At 43.0% G+C, this 16,956-nt stretch overlaps 1 protein-coding gene across 1 annotated transcript in view; it reads left to right on the top strand.

Annotated features, from left to right (window-relative positions):
- LOC146189865 (cytochrome P450 3A6-like) overlaps positions 1 to 9,527 on the top strand; it is a 31,410-nt gene extending 21,883 nt beyond the window's left edge. Inside the window, exons 8-14 of the mRNA XM_084603336.1 lie at positions 29 to 125; positions 588 to 651; positions 739 to 847; positions 2,251 to 2,342; positions 3,952 to 4,092; positions 4,955 to 5,117; positions 9,392 to 9,527. Of these exons, the coding sequence (XP_084459462.1) occupies positions 29 to 125; positions 588 to 651; positions 739 to 847; positions 2,251 to 2,342; positions 3,952 to 4,092; positions 4,955 to 5,117; positions 9,392 to 9,481 (756 nt within the window). The 3' untranslated portion in view covers positions 9,482 to 9,527. The remainder of the gene's footprint in view (positions 1 to 28; positions 126 to 587; positions 652 to 738; positions 848 to 2,250; positions 2,343 to 3,951; positions 4,093 to 4,954; positions 5,118 to 9,391) is intronic.
- The last annotated feature ends 7,429 nt before the right edge of the window (positions 9,528 to 16,956 follow it).

Here is a 16,956-nt window from a genome sequence, read left to right as displayed (position 1 = left end):
CTAATATTTCTCTCCACATATCTCTCAGGTGAAAATGAGTGATATGGCCCAGCTTCTCTTGGACGATGCGATTGGAAAAAAAGAAGGCGCGCCTAAGGAAGAAGAAACCAAAGAACAGACTCGTGGTATGGTTTCAAATAGCACTCTAGGAAACTCACAATCAGAGATGACGCGTTGATATTTACAAGCACCTTCAACCTTGGTCGTCACTGGATGCTTCCGGTTGCTCTCATGCTCAAAGAAAAGGCAGCTGCCACCACTCTGATATAAAAGCCATTTATAAATGCCAAAAAAATGTAAAGAAGGACAGATTGTATGCACAATGTGAACAAGTTTCCTTACATTATTGTTGGCACACTTGGGAGACGTCTATAAGCATTACCTTAGCCCTTACTATTGAGACAAAAAGGAAGAAATGCAACAAACATGCAAAGAATAAAACACATCCGAAGCATCGTTCACTATCGAAGCATGTGGGCGTAGTTAAGATAAGAGCAGTTATTTTTTCCTTTAGAGAAGCTTTTAAGGACATTGTGTAACAGAAAATAGAACTCTTAATAGTCACTTGATTCTACTTTGACTTTCAGCACCCCTGCCTCGAGAGAAGATGATTGAGGTGGCTACTAATGCCATGGATATTTTTCTAGGAGGGTGAGTTCCACAGCGAGTTGACAGACGTTTAATTCAAATGCGTGGCTTGAACCTCCGCTTCCCTCCCGCCCACTTTTCCTGCCTCAGATACGATACTTCACGACTTGCTCTCACGTACTGGTTCTACCTCATGGGCAAACACCCGGACGTCCAAGAAAAAATGCGCCAGGAGATTTTAGACGCTTATAAAAACGAGGTGAGAATCTATTTTGCATCACTACAAAAGAAACATCAATACCTGTTACCAGTGTACTGCTGCCTGGTCCGAAAAGCGTAAAAACGCAAGAAACCTGAACGGAGTACTCAACCTTCATTATTATCATCATTCTGCCTCCTAGCTGATTAAACTTTTTGAACGGAGCAAGATCAACTGTTGTCTGGAGGAATAAATTCTTCAAATTAAAATGCAAACTAGTTCTTTGCAACCGAACATTTTCGCTTATCTCCTCCTTAACTAAGCCATCTGAACATCATCATCATCATCATCATCATCAGCAGCAGCAGCAGCAGCAGCAGCAGCCTGACTATATCCACTTCAGGGCGAAGGCCTCTCTCATATTTCTCCAATTAACCGGGTTCTGTGCTAGCTGCATCCACTTGCCCCTGCAAACTTTACCTTATCCGCCCACCTAACTTTCTTCCGCCCTCTGTTACGCTTTCCTTCCCTTGAAATCCAGTTTGTTACCATAAGCGACCATCGGTTATCCTCTCTTGGTAACAACACGTCCTGCCCATGCCCATTTGTTCTTGATTTCCACTAGAACGTCAGTAACGCGAGTTATTTTTCTGACCCACTCTGCACGCTTCCTATTTCTTAATGTTACCCCTACCATTTTTCGTTCCAAAGCCCTCTGAGTTGTCCTCAACTTAAGTAGAACCCTCTTGATTCGCCTCCACGTTTCAGTCCCATACGTGAGTATCGGAAGTGCATCGGAACACTTTAGGCTTAATACTTCCCGTCATTGTCATGTCCATGAACTGCAGCGTCATGCGTTGCCATTATACAGCTAGTTTTGATGATCCCTTAACTGCTGTAATCTCTTTAGCGATAGAAGCAGTTATAAGAATCCTTGCTAATTTGAGAGACAATCCGATTTTTAGTGAGACGCTAAAAAATAGTCTTTAAACCACTGCTGGCTCAAATTAAAGCAGCTTCTTCAACCAATGCCTTATTCAGTCATTGCCACCCTCTCGCCTGCTCTTGCCGTCCATGATACAAGAACATTATCTGTCAACCGAGGGAAAGGGCAAAGACGGAGGGGAAAAATGTTAGAATTGTAAACGACTACTCTAAAAGGTGAAAACATTCCGAGCGTATAAAACAATAAACCAATGCAGCTTGAACAGTTATTATTCCTATTGACGCGAAACATCTTGCCACCACGTCAACCAAACCAGTCAAAGGCGAAACTAGCCGAAGTTACACTTCAGTATTCCCAGGCAATACTCAGCCTTGCTTGAATCCGAGAGTGAATGCGACTTACTGGTCCAACCTGAACTCCCTCATCTGGTCTCGTTGAATTATTCATGTCAAGCCAGAGGCTAATGAAGCGCAACTACAACATTTTCTTACGTCTCATTCACCTTCTTTCATTTCAGGGAGAGTTCCTCTCGATACCGACTCTGCAATCACTACAGTACACAAACCAAGTGATCAACGAGACCTTGAGGATGTACCCACCGGTCGTTACGTGAGCAATAATAATCTAGTTACTTCTTTGTCATTTTGCATAGCCCACTGGATGTTCCAGTGGTGCTTGCTTCGCAGGGTAGGCACACACGTTGCCATGTAGGTGACTTTTTAAGCAGAAAAAAGATCGAAGTTTATGACTTAAAAAGCAGTGGCTTTTCAATTGGAAGCTTTTGAATGCTAATCCCAGGCGCCTCCACTAACGAAGCAGTATTAGTATTTACGATCTTATGAAGTGTGATTACGGCGAAATCACTTACCCTAGTAGATGAGTGGAAATTTTGGATGGGTGCGACATGGTGCAATGAGTAATTGGCTAACATTTGTTAGAGTGTGGAAGAAAGAATTCTATTTATATGAGCCGCTCAGGATTATAGATGCCATCACACTTTCTACATCAAGTGCACTCTTTTAATGAAGGCAATGCTCGCGGTCTGTACTTTAACAAGCCCTATTTTAGACGCACAGGGCGCATCATGTGTCTTTTATTTTAACTCGGGAACATTAAGCAGCTCATCCCGCAGAAAGTGCGATGCCATTGGCGTTGGACGTGAGGGAAAAATTGTCGCGAGTAAAATGGTTCGTGACTTCACGTCTTTTCTCGCGCGTGGATTACAAACAATCCATGTTCACGCTAGAGAATGCATATTGGTTGGAATGAAAGCTATTCGAAACATAAGCATAGCGAAAGAAAGTACGTCACTGCACATTTTATAGATGTGTTAAAAATAGCTTCATGAAATAGATGGGGACTCGCACCTACACCCTTCGGTTTGCAAACCAGATGCCCTACGGGCTTTGCCGTGCAAGACTCTTTTCAAGCAGTATTCATCCGAGTCGAGCCATTTTCTATGCTCATAAACTAGCACAACTTCAGAATTAGGAGGGTTTATCAACATGTCGTGGGGCCTTTCATTTATTGCGGTGTCTTAAATAAGGGCGCTTGATAATGGAGATGCGTGTAATGACAAAGTACCACAGGGCACCGGCGCGTGATACAGTTAAGATGCGGCTAAAATGGCCTCCAACTTTTATACCACTTAGATAGGCAATGAACGCTATAAAACCTACCGCACTTTACAAAAAATAAGGTCAGCTCCTTTCAATTATTCTTTTCAGAAAAAAATATGAGATATTGACCTTTTGTTCGTATCTTGACTTCTTACGGCTGCAGCCAGGGAGACGTTCTTGAAGGACAAAATGTGGTTAAATATTTTACCGGTGGTCTGTTCAAAATTACTGCTTTTCCACCGGGACGAACTTGCCTCCGCCACTTTGAACAGCACGGTGATATAACCTTGTCTCTGTGATCCGGAGTGAAACGTTTTTGGGCGAAACAAAAATTTGGCTTGCAAACTCGGCTGGCGATGATGACACATACGTTTCTCTATTTGGCGCATCGTAGCTTGCAAAAGCTCGGCTTTTTATGAGAGTGGTCCTTTTGTCGTTAATGTGACCGTAACTCATCGGCACAAGCAAAATCAACGAGTCCCTAGAACAAACGCCAACGTTAAAGCCGAAAACAAAATTGAGCCCTTCTTGGCGACTGCTTTTTTTTTTTTTTAATCGAGAACGTGGACTTGAGATGCGATAATCCCTGTGCCATGCAGATTCACAACACGGAGGGCGGATGCAGATCACAGATGCGGCAAGTACCTCATCAAGAAAGGAACGTCCATCATGATTCCCACTTACGCGTTGCACCATGACCCACAATTTTGGACCGACCCGGAAACTTTTGACCCGGAAAGGTAAGTGCGGAAAGTTCTAATCATTAATAGGCAGCTTTCACGACAGAATTTGCGCATGCCGAGGCGGCAAAAGGGTTGGATTACAAACTTCTTGTTTTTAAGCCTACAGCATCTTCCTTTTTGCGTTCCATTCTGTACCAGGAATAAAACATTTGTAGTTCTCAAAATTTGCATAAGTATACTGTATTTTTTTCTTTCAACTACATCACTCATTTGTGTATCTGAAGCGGACCAAATAATTTACTCCGGGCAGCTACATACCTGTTGAAACGAGGTCATGACCGCCTCGTGCGTGGTTTTTGTTATCGCCGGCAACATAAGATAATATGACGCTGAAAAACCCAAACGCCCATAAAATGTGTTGTATTTATTACATGTGCTTTTTGTCGAGCTCTCCTCGTCAGCGGCAAGCTCCTCCCCCAACCCGACCCTCATCCCCCCAGAAAAGAAACAAAAAACATCCAGTAAAGGAACATATATCAAAATGGCATTTTATAGCTTAAATAAAATAAACAGTACCCATTTAAATATATTCAAAAATTTCTTTCTCCAATTATTGCTGTTACTCTGGAAACGCTAGGAACACAACGAAGCGTGTCATCGACTACCAGTGTAGAAAACTGCCTCATTTGTAATATCAAGATTAAATGGTCCAAGCGAATGCCTGGCAGAACACTCCGTGGTGCGGGATGTCTCTAAATGGCAGAAAGAGCAGGTGAACCCCGTCTTCCTGTTAATCTAGAATTTATCCGCATACATTATGATGCTCACGCAATTAACTGCATTTAAAGCATCAGGCAGTGTATTTATGAGCCGTTAAGGGATCCTTAGCGTACGTGACGCAGTTTTCTTCTTTTTGCAGGTTTAGCCCAGAAAACAAGCATCTTATCCACCCCGTGGCCTACCAGCCTTTCGGGTTCGGAATTCGCAGGTGCATCGGCATGCGCCTCGCACTCCTTGAGCTAGCCTCGGTCACTTCTCAGACTTTGCGTCGGTACCGCATAGAGCTTGGCTCCAATCAGAAGGTGAGAAAAGTGCCTAGGAATGACTGTCCGCAGTCCACACACTAAGTCTCTCTCACTTTCATTTGCAAGAAGAAGAAGCGTAAGAAGACCAGCAGAAGGGAGATATCGAAAGAAGGAAATACGTAATGCTGATATATACAATAGTTCCATCTTACCTGTACTCACCTATGGGGCTGCAACGTGGAGGCTAACCAAGAGGGTCCTACTTAGTTGAGGACAACTCAGAGGGCTATGGAACGAAAAATGGTAGGGGTAACATTAAGAGATAGGAAGCGTGCAGAGTGGGTCAGAGAAATAACTCAAGTTACTGGCATTCTAGTGGAAATTAAGATGAAGAAATGGGCATGGGCAGGACATGTAGTGCGAAAATAGGATAACGATGATCGCTTAGAGTAACAAACTGAATTCCAAGGGAAGGAAAGCGTAGCAGGGGGCGGCAGTAAGTTAGGTGGGCGGATGAGGTTAAGAAGTTCGCAGGGGTCAAGTGGATGCAACTAGCACAGAATCGGGTTAATTGGAGAAATATGGGAGAGGCCTTCGCCCTGCAGTGGGTATAGTCAGACTGATGATGTTGGTGATGGTGATATACCTTGACTAAAGTTGACCAATATAAGCCAATACCCTTCGCCTCCAAGTTCAGAGAAGTAAAAGTGTCAACCGAAATAAATTTAGATAATACTCTAGGCAGCTAATGCACTTTAATCGATTTACGTGCGCGGAAAATTTCAACTAAGATTTTTTGTTTTAATTATTGAATTACCCTTAATCAAGCTCCTTTTACAACTAAAGACAAACTTCATGACGTTTCTTATGCAAAAATGAATGAAAGCTGGGCGAACTAGAAGGATGATTGTCAAGCAAGACAGCCCTTGTTTTAGTTAGATCCTAACACGCTTAGCACGAACATGAGCTTTAATCTGTAGGACTAAGATTTATTACCTTGCTTTGCGGAACCATTATGCTCGTTCTTCGTGACGTTGACCTCCTCTAAGCAGAAAATGTTACTTAACAGCAGCGTCGCCGCACTTCGTGTCAATAAGTAGCGCCTTATAAGCCCTTGAAGATATGCTTATAATCCGGAAATATGCTTACTTGCTTTAATGTCGAAAACGTGGTCATAACGTGGTCATCTTTGGCTCAGCGTTAAAGTTTACGTGCAGCCTTGACAGAGTAGAGCGCGTAGGCGCGCGGCAAATGCTTCGATACACGACGAGCACACATCTTCTCGTGTTAGATGACACGGAAGCCGCTCCGAATTACTTTTTCGAAATGAGCCCGTACCGGTATTCTATAGTAGCGCTGAGAATAATAAAAACAAAACATCTATGTTCGACTCTCTGTCACACTGGGTAACGGAAATGAAAATGTTTCCTACGCTTTTGTAGAAGTCTGAAATTAAACATTGATTTCAAACGCATGCAATATCTATTACTTTTAGCTCGGTAACTCGCTAAAAGACGTTGATCGCCAAAGCACGGTCCGCATTATCTTATACGTGGCTGTATAAGCACCTTCCTCGTGAATAACATTAGTATTGTACCAACCACGTGACGACTTTAGAGCGAGTACTTTATTCAGCTAATATCAGTAATCTTTACCGCAGTCGTGGCGTAGTAGTTTGGGCATCCGTTTCAGCTGCGGCAGGTGCTTGGCTCAAAACTCACCGCTGGAGATCTACAGGTAAAATTGGCTAAAAATGACCCCCGGCCTGGTGTCCAGCTTCTTTAGAGAGTACACTTCAAAAAGGCTCCCCGAGCCCCGCTGAGTCTTCAAGGACCAAATAAGTTTCGAACCCTTCAGCCTGGACAGTGGAAATGCTTCTGAGATGTTGAAACGTTGGAGATTTCGATATTGAGATAAGGGTCATCCCACGAAGAGAGTAACAGCGCGTGTGAGCTAGTGCTTTCACGTAATTTCTGCAGCTAGTAAGTTTACTGTATTGCGAAACGCGTATGGTGTTACAGGCGGGTGCAAATCTCCAGAAGCCGAATACTTTTTATTGTTTAATAATAACAGCAGAATATGGATATTGTGACGGATGAGATCACGTATTCACACACAGTACCAAGACCTCCTCACTGACCGCGAGAGCTTTCCAAATTCCCCAGTTGCTTTATTTTTATAGCATGTATGAACAGATGGCTGCCCTTGACAGAACAAAAAAACAATAAAGGGATAAAAAGGGCGGAGCAGGCCATCAAGTTCCACTTTTCACCGTAGGGTGTGACAGCGTTAATTGCTCCCATCTGCTGTTGCGTTTAATGATACAAGTCAGCGTTAATGCTGTTTTATACTACTTTAATCGCTAATCACATAACTTGTTCCTCTTTTAACTCCGACATTCTTAATAGCAGGTAGCCATAAGCTACCCTATTATGTGAAAGACCAGTCGACGTAAAAATTTCCGCTTTAACCAATCCATAAGAACGTGCCTATTCGATTTAGAACTAGCATGCCTTACTCGGGATCCACGTATATCTTTGGACGCAATGGACATCCTTGCATCTCAAAGGATAGGCCCTAGGTGGCAGCTGGTGACGGGTCTATGCAGTGTAGTGATGTCACACAAACCCCCCACCAACCAGCTCCCCTGAAAGAGCAGTGCCTGCGATTCTTTCGCTTACAACACCGACAAAGGTGGCAACATTGGCAATGGCTTATTTTAAGGAGAACTTGATCTATTCCCGCTTTGGCTGTCCCTTCAAAGAACCCCGGGTTGTCTGAATCTCCGAAGCCCTCTGCTACGCAGTCTCTCATAGCCTAAGTCGCTTTGGGACGTTAAAACCCACAAACCAAACCAAAACTTTGAATACGAGGGGTGCATGGTCTGGGGCATCGTATGGTACGCTATGGCAGCGTATGATGTGGTGTGGTGTGGTATGGTATGCTATGGTATGGTATGGTACGGTACGGTACGGTACGGCACGGTATGGTATGGTATAGTATGGTATGGTATGGTATGGTATGGTATGGTATGGTATGGTATGGTATGGTATGGTATGGTATGGTATGGTATGGTATGGTATGGTAGGGTATGGTATGGTATGGTATGGTATGGTATGGTATGGTATGGTATGGTATGGTATGGTGCGGAACTTTTTCTTATGGTATGGAACTTTTTGTCCTGTAACCTGTAACTGTTATTTTGTTTTACCCTTACAATCTGCAATATGGAATATGTTGCAGCTGTCCCTAAGCAAATTGAGACACTTTTTTCAAATCCGTATTTTATAGGCCGCCTTTCTCACCCACCCTTTCTACCTCCAATCATATAAAAAGGTTCGACTCGTTGTTTACTATTCGGCGCTGCAAGTTGAATATTGGAGTGATTGAATGAATGAAAATGAATATAAAGTCTCAGAAAATTCACGCACCTTAGACTTTTCATTTGCTGTTAATTCATCACGAAGGTGACGTGCGTACTTCCTGTTTGAAGGGCATCTATACTGTCACGAAGACAGGCATTTATGGAAAACGGTAACGATGCAGAGGCACACAGTCAAGAAAGGGGTTCACGGGAAACGATAACACGGAGACTCAGAGTCAAGATACCACAGTCCTAGCTAGAAGAAGCGCACGAGAATGTACAACTTCTTCGTCTTTCAAGCGCTGCCTGAAAACCCCAGGTGGCAATATTTTACAAGGAGCAAGCAAACAATGTTTAGAAGAATTGAGGGCACAAGAAATTTTATTTTGATAACTTCAGAAAAGCACATCTTTCTTTCATGAATAAACTATGTTTTAAAGAAGCTGCGTACACAGTGCTCTGTCTCATTTGAAGGCGCATAGTGGCGTATTCATGGCTGATCGTGTGCTATGCCCGCGTACTCATTTTGAGCACAAGTCCCTGAGCGACTAAGAAGTTTGGTTTTGCGATCATGCAATTCCACGAATATCAGCAACAGTTTTAAACGTAGCATACGTCACCGTAGTTAAAAACAGCATTTAGTATACTATTGGATTGTTAGCCCACCTGTGAGCCATAAAAGAATATTTCAAGGCTTGAGTATCAGCTCTTTCTCATCAAAATACCTGTTTCGAGCTACCGTTATCCTGATATATTACCTGTCCTCACTTTAAAGGCGCGAATGGCTGTGAACTTTTTCACTTTCTTTCTCTTTAGTGTTGAACAGCGTGCAGTGCAAGAGCCGAAGAAAGATTTTAGTTCATTTGGCAATCTGTGAAACTTACTCACTAGCAATGTATTCTGTTTCTTATGGTCAGCAAGCGCCTATATCTAACTCGCACTCTTGATTTCTTCTTTTTTTTTTCAGCGGGACCTGGAGTTGTTCACATACTCGTTTCTCGCAGCACCGAAGGAGAAGGTGTGGATCAGGCTGCACAGGTTCAATGGCGTGAAATAAATTATTTCTACTGCCTTTTCGCGTTTGTCAACTAAAGATGATGGAATAAGCATCCTTAGGCTCGTCTTCATCATCCGGGTCAGTGTGAGGCCGAAATATCCTGGACATATCTGCCATGCGCGAGATACATCAGGTATTTAAGGTTTTCATCGCCACTTGTGGGGGCGAGAACTGTCGAATTGCATCACAGCCTCCAGCTATCCTGAGTTGGGTAGATGGTTGTTAAGAGGTAAGTAGTCGTTGGGTGAAGAAACGCCGCCCGTCTTCAAAGGATAACACAATTAAGCGCATTATGAATAGAAAATGTGTCCAGAAAAATGAAGAGAAGACACATAGAATATTAAAATTTAGACAGCGGACACCTCTCTTTTGCAGCAGAATGAAAATTCAGGGGAGTGGAACACTTGTTAAATATATTTTTTCGGAGTGCTCAAGCTAAAATTTCGTTAGTTGGAACACAATGCCATGGTATTGACATGATTTCGAGAAGTTTATCATGCAAAAATAAATGAATTTTACCACGTTTGCGGTAAAGCATTTAGAAACAAAGCCGATGATAAGATCTTTGCCAACTCATGATCATGCACAAATCCCGGTGGTACGAATGTCAGAATAAAAGCTTATGCAATCCACACGCATGAATATTTGAACTAATTCGAACGTCTCGAGGAATGTTCTGGAGGAACACGAAGCATTTTTTTCCTCTAAGCTATTAGGGGGCACAACTTTCAATTTCGCATCGCTGGGTCCGACTGACATTGAGCTGGATCTGAAACAACTCTATCTTGCTCTGCGTGACCTTGCCTGATAATGCGCCTTGACTTCCCCTAAAACATAACCTAAACAATAACATAACGCAACCGCGTAATGAAAACGCGATGTTAAAGATGCTCACATCTACTCTGATGGCGAAAGTAAAGCGTCCCCCGAATTCGGAGAAAGGGATTTTAATAAACGGGAAGGCGGACAGGCCCACCTGCGCTAGAAACGCTTGCCTGCAGCTCTTAAGCGCGGAAGGGGAAAGGGTGGTAAAGGAGAGTTAGGGGCCAATAGAGGATGATATACCATCGTGATATACATTTGTTGTGGCCCAAGTACCTTGAGGACTCGAGCAAACTCGGCGACACCTGTTTCGTGCAACATAAAATACTTGTATTTTATAAACATGAGGTGTCACTTTATACACACCGTAATATGTGATGGAAGAGCTCTGAACATTCTTTACAAGGAAAAACGACCAAACGTGTACTTCCCCGCATCGCACCAGATTAATTTTAAAAAAATGCGATATGGGCTTGAATCTGCTTAAGAGCGGAGATGGCGGAGATGCGAGAGCCTTTCGATTCCTCTCAGACCCATCACGTTATGCCACACAATCATCGTCGGCATCATAATTACCACTAACATGGATCGACATTGCCATCGCTACTGTTATCACCATCATGACTACCGCCAATTCGCTTCTGATGTGCGTGTGCGTGTGCGTGTGTGTGTGTGTGTGTGTGTGTGTGTGTGTGTGTGTGTGTGTGTGTGTGTGTGTGTGTGTGTGTGTGTGTGTGTGTGTGTGTGTGTGTGTGTGTGTGTGTGTGTGTGTGTGTGTGTGTGTGTGTGTGTGTGTGTGTGTGTGTGTGTGTGTGTGTGTGTGTGTGTGTGTGTGTGTGTGCGCGCGCGCGCGCGCGTGCGTGTGTGTACGTGTGCGTGTGTGTGCGCGCGCGTGTGCGTGTGCGTGTGTGCGTGTGTGCGTGTGCGTGTGCGTGTGCGTACGTGTGTGCAGCTATATGTCACTGTATTAGTATTTCTACAGCCCTACGCATCTCTAATACTAGTTCTAAGACGGACCGGCAGCTCGTGCGCACAAACCCTGTCCACATTCCCTGCTGACACTTCTGTCCACGCCATACACGAGTCAAGAGAGCTTTCGTCTTAATGCACATTCACATGTTCAAGCAGAAACACACATGATTTGCAAACCGCGTCCTCGCGCACAGCCATGAAATCGTCCTATTCCTTGAAACACCATGCCTACCAGAGGTCTGACTCACAAGCAGTTTGAAACTATGCATAAATCCCCACGATGTTTTTTTTTTTTTTTTTTTTATCTATGCATCCTTGTCATATTCGCACTTTAGCCTCCCCTGTCACTCAATTCCAGGTATGTGCCAGACTACAACCGGTAGACACAATATTTTCGAGTTCTTCGAGAGCTCGGTTTGAAAGCTTCAGCTGAAACGTACGTGCTGATAACTTTTTCATGTAAAATCATGACAGCATGTCAGGCACTAATCGACAGCCATAAAATTTCGCCCTCTAAATTTCATTGTTTTTGAGGTTTAAATAAACAGTAAGCTACCATAGAGCCCGAACTGTATATATTATCATGAAAAGTCAAATTTATGCTACATGCCCTCTCCCGTTTGTTAACCGAAGCGCATGGGGATCATCAATTCTGAAACTCTTCAGGCGGCTCTTATTTGTTATCCTAGCGGCATAACAGACCTGAGTTTTCAAACACGTGCAAATAAAATTTGCGTGCCCTTCAGACCACACAAAGTCGGGCCTCTCATAAATGCCTTGGATTCAATTCGGAGCACAATAACCGTTTCATTTCACTTACCAAGGAGCGGCAGCTATAGACCTAAGTTACTTGATACCCTCTGCAAATTTACCATCCTACAAATATTCTTGAGAATTTCTTGTGGTCAGGCCCGAACATAGACTGCACGCTAAGTTTTCCAAAGTGATTGCAGCCTGCTAGTCGAACGCCCCATCATAGTTCACCTAGATGACAGGATCATCGTCTCCATGGCTGTGCTCTGCACTACCTAGGTATGCAACTTACCCATGCGGAAATAGCGGAAAAACCGAACTTATCTATGCGATTACTTATGCAGTTCGCGCTGCTCTTAATCCTCGTCAAAAATAGCAATCACGCTTTTGTGAATGCACACGACTGATAGTCATGTTCTGGCTATAGATCGTACTGTTGTCGTTCCAGCGGGGAAGACTGAAAATGGTTAAAACGTTTTACAAAGAACAACTTCTAACAATGTAGTTAGTTACACCAGCGTCCGGCTCTGCACTGCGTCTGTCCGAAAACACTGCAAAGTTAGGACACATTATGCGGTTCTCTTCCTCGCCTCAAGTCTTTTTTTTTTTTTTTTGTCGGGATCGCAAGCAGGTATCAGCGGAGGCTCTGCAACACCGATCACTAGAAGAAGGTGACAACATCTATTTTCCTCCGTTACCAGGATCAAGTAGATGCGTGCTATACGACATAGCTAATTATTCCCCTCGTGTGGCTCTTTACAGTTCCAGCATATTCCATAAGCCACTACCAAAAGCTAAGGCAGCAAGACATCTGGAAAGGATGGTCCGAAACATCTCTTTAGCGAGATACATAATCTACGTTTCGGGACGAGACAATTTGTTTGCACCTTATTGACTTCTTTCTTCCTCAAGGAGAGTAGCCGTGCTAGTTGGTACATGATCACTAAAATAGAGCGCACTTTCGACAGGACACAGGGAGAACGACAACACGCAGCGCTTCAATAACAACTGAAGAAAAATTATGGCATGCTTGCAATAAATAGAAAAAAGGCCCTGAAAACGAAGCCATGGAACTATCCTCTTGTCACTCCTTATCGTCGTTGCTGGTCCAGATAGCTGATTTCGTTTTTTGTTAGCGTCAATGATGGGGTGCTTACACATTTATCACTGTTTTTTTTTTTTAATCATGTAAGCCTCATAAATTTCACGCATGAGTTGTAGATTATAATGCTTCAATATCTTGCATCTTTTAAAACTGGGATTGCAATCCTTGAAGGCATTTATCCTCCTTTTCACGTGTACCGTTGCTCATTTGGGGTTGCTTGCTTTGAGTCTTTCTTCATTTTATTCTTTGTTTCTCCTTTTTTATGCTGCACAGAATTGTGTGTCGTAAGTATAAGTCTCGCCCTTTCTGCTGCCTATTGTTGTTGCTGTTGTTTTTTACACTGTTATTCTTCAAACTACGTTTTCTCATATTATACGATTGGCTCCGCTTTATTTATTTTGAATTGGCTTACGTTTTGCTGTACTGGACTCCGCCTTTTTTTTTTTACGTTTTTCAAAATTGTAGTGAGAAAACAAATAAAAGAGTAAAATAGTGTTGTCTAGGCAACCTTCCTACCATGACTTTTCTTTTATCTCTCTTATCGGCTTCAACGTGCGCCCTGCGAAAATGCCACTAGAACTGCGCAATATTTGAATTTTACAGCATTATAAACCTCTACCTGCATTACAGAAGTCCCACACTAGGTTAAGATAAATTATTTTTCAATCCGCTAGGAGTACGACTGAAAGACGGCAAGCAAGAAATCTAGAGAATACTTGCATTAATTACGGCCGTGTCTGTGTGGCCAACATGCGTTCTAATCATCCAAGCCCCAGAGCATCCCAAATCATCGCATTGCTTAAAACACGCCAGTAATAATTAAACTGAGAGTATTCTATAATTGCTTGCAGTACGAAATCAGTGCTTAAACGGTGGGACACAGGAGGCAAAGGTGACATGCTGGTGCCGGGCGGGCTGTTTCAAATGCACGACTACATTTATCTGAACATTAAAATATCATACAATTTTATCATTTTATGCCAGGATCCACCTATCCTCATCGATAAATAAGCACTAGCTGTGAATCGGTGTTTGTACTCGAAAATCTTTTGTTCCCTTGACTTTTCGGGCATATTCTACTATTTGCAATGCTTGCAGCTCACAACTATGAAGTTCCGCATCAAGTTGACGACATGTTTCTAGACATTTAGGACTTAGGTTTTGATGACGGCAGTGGTGGAAAAGATGCAGAGCATGAAATACGTTTCGTCAAAGGTGTTCACTTCATTGTGCATAGCGCAGATCTTATTGCAAATTATGATCTACGTTTACGGCTAAACAGCCCAGAAGAAATGTTTCATACAAGTTAACATTACGAACGTGTTGCTTAAGCAGTTATGGCACTTATAGTTTGGCATGTTGTATATTGCTTCGAACTTTTTTTTTATATTAACGTTTTTTTTTTTTCACAAGAATATTTTATGCAAATATGGTCCTCACGCCAACTTTAGTGCAAAAAAAGAATTCATCTTTCATTTAGATTTGCTAATTCAGCATGCACACGCAAGAAGCTTTGCTCATTCTGCCCCTCCCCCCCCCCCCCCATCTATAAAAAAAGAAAAAGAAAGCTGCAAGGGGAGAATGAAAATGGAGAAAATATTTCAATTGAATAGGTTTCAGTTCTTTCGTATTTGATACTCTTTACGCCACTTTTAAATAATTGCATTCTTGTTAGATGTAGTGAAATAATCGTGTTATCCTTCTTATCATTCTGAAAACTTGTTCCTTTAGCTATGTCATCAAATTTTATGCTTCGGTCATCATCATCAGCCTGACTATACCCACTGCAGGGCGAAGGCCTCTCCCATATTTCTCCACTTAACCCGGTTCTGTGATAGTTGCATCCACTTGACAACTGCGAACTTCTTAATCTCATCCGCCCACCTAAATTTCTGCCGCCCCCTGCTACGCTTTCCTTCCCTTGGAATTCAGTTTGTTGCCCTCAACGACCATTGGTTATCCTCTCTTCGTACTACATGTCCTGCCCATGTCCATTTCTCCTTAATTTCCACTAGAATGTCGGTAACATGAGTTATTTCTAAGACCCACTGTGCCCGCTTCCTATCTCTTAATGTTACCCCTACCATTCTTCGTTCCATAGCCCTCTGAGTTGTCCTCAACTTAAGTAGAACTCTCTTGGTTAGCCTCCACGTTTCAGCCCCATAGGTGAGTACAGGTAAGATGCAACTGTTGTATACTTTCCTCTTGAGCGATACCGGTAAGCTGCTAGTCATAATCTGCGAGTGCTTGCCAAATGCCCTCCACCCCAATCTCATTCTTCTTGTTATTTCTTTTTTATGGTCTGGATCTGCGGTTACTACCTGTCCTAAGTAGACATATTCGCCTACTACTTCCAGTACTTCGCTACCTAATGTAAACTGCTGTTCCTTCCCAAGGCTGTTGAACATTACCTTAGTCTTCTGCATATTGATTTTCAAGCCTACCTTTCTACTTTCCTTGTCTAGGTCATCAATCATTATTTGCAGTTCATCCCCCGAGTTGCTTAGCTAGGCAATGTCATCACCAAATCGCTGATTACTGAGGTATTCTCTTTTTACCCTTATCCCTAACTCCTCCCATTCCAAGTCTCTGAATACTTGCTCTAAGCAAGCTGTGGATAGTACTGGGGAGATTGTGTCTGCTTGCCTAACACCTTTCTTTATCGGAATTTTGTAACTTTTTTTATGCAGAACTATGGTTGCTGTGCAGTCCCTATATATATATATATCTTCCAGCACTTTCACGTACGGCTCGTCTACCCCCTGATTTCGCAATGCCTGCATCACCGCCGAGATTTCAACTGAGTCAAATGCTTTTTCGTAATCAATGAATGCTATGTATAAGGGCTGGTTATATTCCGAGCATTTTTCTATCACCTGATTGGTATATGAATATGATCCATAGTAGAGTACCATTTCCGAAACCCTGCTTGATCCTTTGCTTGATTGCAGTCTAAGGTTGTCCTGATTCTATTACCGATTACCTTAGTAAATATCTTATACGTAACACACAGTAAGCTGATTGGTCTGTAATTTTTAAGGTCCTTAGAGTCCCCTTTCTTATGAATGAGGATAATGTTTGCATTCTTCCATGGTTCCGGTACCATCGATGACACCAGGCACTGCGTATACAGGGTGGCCAGTTTTTCTAGCACGATATCCCCCCCCCCCCCCCCCCGTCTTTCAGCACATCTGTAGTTATCTGATCCTCTCCAGCTGATTTCCCCATTTTCATAGTTTCTAGTGCTTTCTTGGTCTCGTCCTTCGTCACTGATGGAACGTCTGACTGTTTTTCCCTACCGCCAATCTCCTTACGGTCCTGACTACTTTGGCTACTGTAGAGATCTGTATAGAACTCCTCGACTACTTTGACTATCTTGTCCATATTCGTGATGACGTTGCCCGCCTTGTCCCTTATCGCATACATCTAGTTTTTGCCTATGCCCAATTCCTTCTTCACCGCTTTAAGGCTTCCCCCGTTCTTTACAGCATGCCCAATTTTCTCTATGTTATACTTCCTTATATCGGCCACCTTGCGCTTATTGATTGATATCTCGGCCAATTCAATATGATCTGTTGGTTGGGAGCTTTCATACTCTGGCGTTCTTTAATCAAATCTTTCGTCTCCTTAGACATCTTACCGGTATCCTCTCTAATTATCCTACCGGCTATTTCTACCGCGCACTCAGTAATGATATCTCTGAAATTATTGTTCATTGCTTCTAGGATATTGTCGCCATCCTCGGTTAGAGCTGAATGCCTATTCTGTAACGAGGTCCTGAACTCTTCTGCCCTCCCCCTCACCACTCATTCGTTGATGGGTT

Source organism: Amblyomma maculatum, chromosome 5 (genome assembly GCF_055883805.1).
Source record: "Amblyomma maculatum isolate TAMU_Amacu chromosome 5, ASM5588380v1, whole genome shotgun sequence".
Classification (NCBI taxonomy): domain Eukaryota; kingdom Metazoa; phylum Arthropoda; class Arachnida; order Ixodida; family Ixodidae; genus Amblyomma; species Amblyomma maculatum.
The sequence above is the reverse complement of the archived record's forward strand: the minus strand, read 5'-3'. Positions and strand labels throughout refer to the sequence as shown.